The sequence below is a fragment of the Grammomys surdaster genome, unplaced genomic scaffold, assembly GCF_004785775.1.
Source record: "Grammomys surdaster isolate TR1022 unplaced genomic scaffold, NIH_TR_1.0 125769, whole genome shotgun sequence".
Classification (NCBI taxonomy): Eukaryota; Metazoa; Chordata; class Mammalia; order Rodentia; family Muridae; genus Grammomys; species Grammomys surdaster.
In genome coordinates this window covers 1,382,520-1,388,826 of record NW_021620600.1, presented here as the reverse complement: position 1 = coordinate 1,388,826, position 6,307 = coordinate 1,382,520, and the positions used below count along the sequence as shown (strand labels likewise).

At 48.7% G+C, this 6,307-nt stretch overlaps 1 protein-coding gene across 2 annotated transcripts in view; it reads right to left on the bottom strand.

The window, feature by feature from the left end:
* Positions 1-6,307, bottom strand: part of Ccdc114 (coiled-coil domain containing 114) — a 24,570-nt gene that overhangs the window by 11,386 nt on the left and 6,877 nt on the right. For both annotated transcript variants that reach the window (XM_028788959.1, XM_028788958.1), the window contains 2 exons: positions 2,166-2,288; positions 1,872-1,985 (listed from right to left, as the gene is read on the bottom strand). In XM_028788959.1, coding sequence (XP_028644792.1) covers positions 1,872-1,985; positions 2,166-2,288 — 237 coding nt within the window. The remainder of the gene's footprint in view (positions 1-1,871; positions 1,986-2,165; positions 2,289-6,307) is intronic.

Genomic DNA, 6,307 nt, shown 5'->3' with positions numbered 1-6,307 from the left:
TGTACTGTGCTGTGGTGTACTGTGGTGTACTGTGGTGTACTGTGGTGTACTGTGGTGTACTGTGGTGTACTGTGGTGTGAAGTACTGTGGCATGGTATGGTTTAACGGGCTGAGTGTCTGGGCAGCAGCTTGGGCATGAACTCCGGAGCTTTTTCTTTTAAGACAGGGTATAGATCCGTAGCCCAGGCTGCCCTGCACCAACTTTGCTGCCTCTGCTGCAGTGGGATGGGTAGACAGGTGAGCATTTGCTGTGCCCAATTTTTTGGAACTGTTTTTGTTTGGCTTGTTAATGTTTTGCAGATTCATGAGAAAAGTTAGGTCAACAAAGACAAGACAGAAAACAAAACTAAACCCAGGTGGGGCTGCACCTCAGCAGAAAAGTCAGCTAATCACCAAAACCTCAGAATAAAAAACTGACCCCAAACAGAGGTAAATGAAGCGAGCTGTATTTCAGATGAGAGAGAGAACCATGTAGAAGACAGAAACAAGAACTGGCCAAGAAGGTTCTGAACAGATGAACACACCAAAACCCTCCTAGGGGAAGGAGGGGCTGACAGCAAGGGTGGGCCATGCTAACAGGATGCGGCTTGCCTGTAGTGTTCTGACAGTCTGGGGTTCTCTGTAGGGAGAAAGGGCAGGAAAGGAAAACCCAACAACACAGACACAATGGACTCACTCGGGACCTAAATCTTGATTTTTCTAACCCCTACTCCCCACTAGGGGGGAAAAACCAGGACTTGAGAGAGATAGCTCAAAGGTTAAGAGTTCAGTTCCAAGCACCCACCCTGGGCAGCTTATGAGCACCTAACTCCAGCTCCAGAGGACCTCCTGTGTGCGCATGTGCAAACCCACAAGCAGATATACATGCAAACAATTTAACATTTAAAGACAAGATTTTTTTAAGAGAAAGAAAATGCTAACTTACTGGAGAAATAGTACCAGGAGAGGAGAGAGCGGGAGAGGGCACAGGGACAGGTCAGTGAAGCAGCATCCAGATGACAGAGGGCCATGGTCAATGTAGTAACTGTGGGACCTTGAAGTCACAATGCTGAACCTAGTAAGAGTGTGGCACTGGCCAGTCCTGGGCATTACTCAGGCAAGGGTGTTAGCTGTCACTGAGAACTCACAGTGGGGCTCTCTGGCACGGGACTTCTCAGCAAAAGAGATTCCATCCGAGAGCATCTATCTCCTCCTTGGCTGTAACACCTGAACACCAAATCCCAAGCCCAGCTTCTTCTTAAAGGGCCCTGCTTCCAACAGAGTGCTAAGCAAAGCAGATGGCCCACACAAGGGACCTCCTCCCCAAAACACAGCCGGCCCAGACACTTCCATGACACCAGCAAGACTGACCAAGGTACAGGCAGAGAGAGAGGCAAATTACCAATTTTAGCCAGGTATGATGGCTCATATCTGTAACCCAGCAAAAGGGAGCCTGAGGCAGGAGGACTGGCAGAAGTTCAAATCCAGCTTGGGCTATAAATTAAGGCTCTCAAGAAATCTATGCAAGTGTACAAACATAAACATGCACATATATCCCGGTGGAGGATATATAAGAGGTGTGTATAGAGCTATAAATTTTGATATAAAAGTTTTATAAGAGGGGGTGGAGGGAGAAAGGGAAGGGGGAGGAGGAAGGACAGAATGTTAGCTCTTCAAAGGGCTCTGAAGGTGCTCAGATCTTGGGGGATGTGAAGAGGTTGGTGGCCTGTGGGTGGCCCCAGATGACAGAGCTCAAAGTGAAGCGGGGTGACATGAAGGGAAGCTGTGCTCTTCCTTCTCTCCCCCTGCGCTGAGGTGAGCCTGGGCCACGGAGCCTGGCCTGTGGGCACAGAGCAGGAAAGGGCTGACTGGGCGGAGCGCAGAGCCCCCACCTTCTTCAGCTTTCGGTCCATATTCAGGTAACGGCCCCTTTCGATGCGCAGCAACTCCAGCTCCTCCCGCAGAGCCGCGTTCCTCACCAGATGGATGTCAAAGTGACAGGTGACCTGGGTGGGTGTCAGAGCATTCATGAGGCTTGGTACCTGTCAGAGGTGGGGACCACTCTGTTCCCTCCAGGAGAACCTGAAACCTATCCGTCTAAGGGGACCCTCTAGCCCACAGTGCCCGCCCCTCACACCCTCCTAGCCAAGCCTGAGGTCTGTCCTGGGGAGCTGAAGGCCACACACCCTGTCCAGCTGGTCTTCCAGGATCCTGATCCTTCTCTGGATTTTCATCTTCTGATCCATGATGACACTAGGCGTTGAGGCTTCCTTACTCTGCATGAGGATATGGGTCTCCCAGTCCTGGATCTGGAGGGAACGCAGCATCCATCACATGCCTGGGAGAGATGCATCAAGGACATCTGCTGTCCCGGCAGCCCCACTATCCTTCCTCCTATCTGTAGACCTCAACTCACCCAAAATGCCCCGGCAGCCACTAGACCTAAATCTGACAACCACAGGGACTGTGGCCTATGATTAGCCAGCTCCACCCCTCTTTTTTGTTCGCGTTTGGTTTGGTTTGGTTTAGGTTTTGTTTGTTTGTTTGTTTTTGTTTTTTGAGACAAGGTTTCTCTGTGTAGCCCTGGCTGTCCTGGAACTCACTCTGCAGACCAGGGTGGCCTCTAACTCAGAAATCCACCTGCCTCTGCCTCCCAAGTGCTGGGATTAAAGGCGTGCACCACTACCGCTCAGCCTGGTTTAGTTTTTTTGAGACAGGGTCTCGCTGTATATCCTTGACTGTCCTGGAACTCACTATGAAGACCTCACTATGGCCTGTCTGTTTCTCTGATGTTTCTGAAGATGTACGTGAGATGGAAGGGTTGGGTTGCTGCTATCACAGTCTTCAGAAAGAGGAGGATGCTGGGAGACTAAGGCCAGCAGTTAAAAGGGGTCTGAGATGCTAAGGTTGCCTAGAGGCCCCACCAACTTCCCCCACAACCTGGTTTCTGAGCTCTTGCTGTGTCTGGACTTAGCCGAGTGTAGACTGAATGAACCATGTGACTGCTTCCCAGCCTTCTGTACCGAGATAGGCTAGACAATATCCTCAGAAACTCCTGTCAAACACCCCGACCCCCAGTACCTCAGAATGTGACCTAGAGACAGATTACCAACAGAGCGAGCTCCAGGACAGCCAGAACTACATATTAAAATCCTGTCTCAAAAACAAAAACAAAAAACAAAACCAAAACAACCAATCAAACAGAAATGGGCAACGAAACACCAAGAGCAGGAGCTAGGCTCCCGCTGAGCACTGGGGAATGACCCAGCCTGTACCTTCATCTTGGTCAGTGGTCTCCCGGGATGAGAATCAATTTCAAGAGGAGACCTTGTTCCAGCAACTCTGGCAAAAATACACATGCACCAAGACGCCAACTCCAGATTTGCCCATGGATATATACCCTGTGAGGGCTCATGGGCCTAGGTCATGGCCTACTACAAGCTTCTGGTGGCTTGAGGGATTACCACAAGGTGGCAGTATTTGCCTTTCAGTGAGGTGGCATTCTCCTGAACCAGTTTTCAGCAGCAACTATGATAAAAATCAAATTAACTAAATACTCAAATTGAGGAATACTGAGTAAAATATACAGGGGGACTATCCTCACCATTCTTAAAACTTTCTGTGAGTCCACAATCACCCCTATTAAGTTTTCAGTCACAACAGCTGGATGGTAGTGATGGCAGCACACACCTTTGATCCCAGGACGCAGGAGGCAGAGGCAGACGGATTTCTGAGTTCGAGGCCAGCCTGGTCTACAGAGTGAGTTCTGGGACAGCCAAGGCTACACAGAGAAACCTCATCTCAACAGGGGGAAAAAAAAGAACAAAAATAAAAATACAGAGCTGGAGAAATGCCTCAACAGCCACTACGGCTCTTGCGAGGACCAGTGTTCAGTTCAGCACCCAGCTGACACGCACAACTACCTGTAGCTCCAGATCTAGGAGATCTGACGCCCTCTTCTGGCCTCCACAGGTATCTCTATGCACATACTTCACACAGACACACATAAATAAAAAATTAAAAGAAAATTTAAAAAGAATTTAATGTGAACATTTTTTTAATCTATGCATATTATTTTTACAAATGGCTCCTGAGTTCTTATTACTCAGACACTTGGTGGGCCACTTAAACTGTGCTGGTTAAAGTATAGCTGTCAAATAGGCAACACTGGGGTCATCTGGGACAACTCAAAACCCACGTTTGCCGGAACTCTAAGTCAGTGCTACACTGCTGCTGCTGTGGGAACTAAGGACTCTCCTTAGTTCTCTGTCAGTGTTCCCTCTGCCTTGGATGTCTGGAGAAAGCCCTGGAGAGGAATGGTGGGGCGCCAGCTTCGGAACAAACCCCCTCCACAAGGAGCCAAGATGCAGAGCAAGAGACTGAAAGACAGGATCCTGCTTCCTTCAAGGACACATCCCCAGAGAAGGGGTCAGTTGTTTATCAGTATCGTATTGATTTCATAGTTCTTGGGCCTCTAGGCTCAGTATCTCCCAAAGCTGCAACCCAGACGTCAGCCCAGTGTGAGATCTCTTGAGCCTCATCAAATAACTGCTGGCAAATATCGTAGTTAAAACTTTTATTACTGTGTTTAGACACCATGCACAAAAGGCAACTTGGGGAGGAAAGGGCTTGTTTTAGCTTACACTTCTTGAACATAGTCCATTGTGAAAAGAAGTTAGAGAAGAACCTGCCTACTGGTGTTGTCATGGCACCCTCAGCCTGATTTCTAATAGCTCCTGAGACCACCTGCTGAGAGGTGGTACCACCCACGATAGGCTGGGCCCACCCACATCAATCATCAATCAAGAAAATTCACTGTAGACCTGCCTATGGGCCAATCTTATGGAGGTATTTTCTCTATTAGGATTCCGTTTTGCCAAAGATGTCTCCATAAAACTAGCCAGCACAACTGACCCCTTGTCTGTTTTGGGTTTGTCTTTGGTTTTTTTGTTTGTTTTGGTTTGGTTTTGTTTGTTTGTTTTTTCGAGACAGGGTTTCTCTGTCAGCCCTGGCTGTCCTGGAACTCACTCTGTAGACCAGGCTGTCCTGGAACTCAGAAGTCCGCATGCCTCTGCCTCCCAAGTGCTGGGACCAAAGGCATGCATCACCACTGCCCAGCTAACTGACCCTTTGTCAACCTGAGCTTCCTTTGGACCACAGCTTCTGTGTTCTGACCCTGAGGAAATACTTCCAGATTTCACCTCAATGATGCTGGTCTCTCAGTCACAGCCGAGTCTTCAGCCCTAGCTGACCAAAATCAATTGTCCCAGTAAAGTGAAGGTTTCACTTCGGCAGTTCTTAATTCAAAATAGCACACAAGTCACACAGAGTCTTTGAAAAATGCTCAAACTTCCCCTGAAACATCACAAGCCAGGCCTCCGTCATCTGCACAGCTCTCGGGTTTACCTTTTTAGTTTCTACAAAAGATCCCAGAGCCTGAGCAGTCAACGGCTTTTCCAGCCCAAAGTTTCAAAGTCTTTCCACAATCCTCCCAAACAGATTGTCAGGTCTGTCATAGCAATATCCTGGCATCAACTTCTGTCTTAGTTAGGGTTTCTCCTGCTGCGATAAAACACCATGGCCAAAGGCAACTTGTGGAGGGAAGGGTTCATTTCCAATCACAGTCCTTCATGAAGGGAAGTCAAGGCAGGAACTGAAGCAGAGGCCACGGAGAACCACTACTTACTGGCTGGTCTCTGGTGGGCTTGCTCAGCCTGCTTTCTTATAACACCCAGGACCACAGTGGGCGGGGCCCATCCACATCAATCACTGTTTTAGTTGGGGTTTCACTGCTGTGAACAGACACCAATGACCAAGGCAACTCTTTTAAAAGAAAACATTTAATTGGGGCTGGCTTATAGTTTCAGAGGTTCAGTCCATTATCATCATGGCAGGAAACATGGCATCACGGTGCTGGAGACAGAGCTGAGAGTTCTGCTTCTTAATTGGCAGGCAGCAGGAGGGGACTATGTCACTGGGCATAGCTTGAGCATAGGAGACCTCAAGGCCGACCCCCACAGTGACACACTTCCTCCAGCAAGGCTACAACTCCTAACAATGACACTCCCTAAGGGCCATGCATTCAAACATACAAGTCTATGGGGGCCGTATCTGTTCAAACCACCACCATCATCATCAGTCAAGAAAAACACACCACAGACTTGCCTACAGGCCCATCTTAAGGAGGCATCTCTCTCTTTCTCTCTCTCTCTCTCTCTCTCTCTCTTAACCAGAAGAGACATATCTCAATTAAGATTCCCTCTTCCCAAAGATGTCTAACTTGAGACAAGATGACGCAGGACTAGTCAGCACAGCCCTCACCACTGAG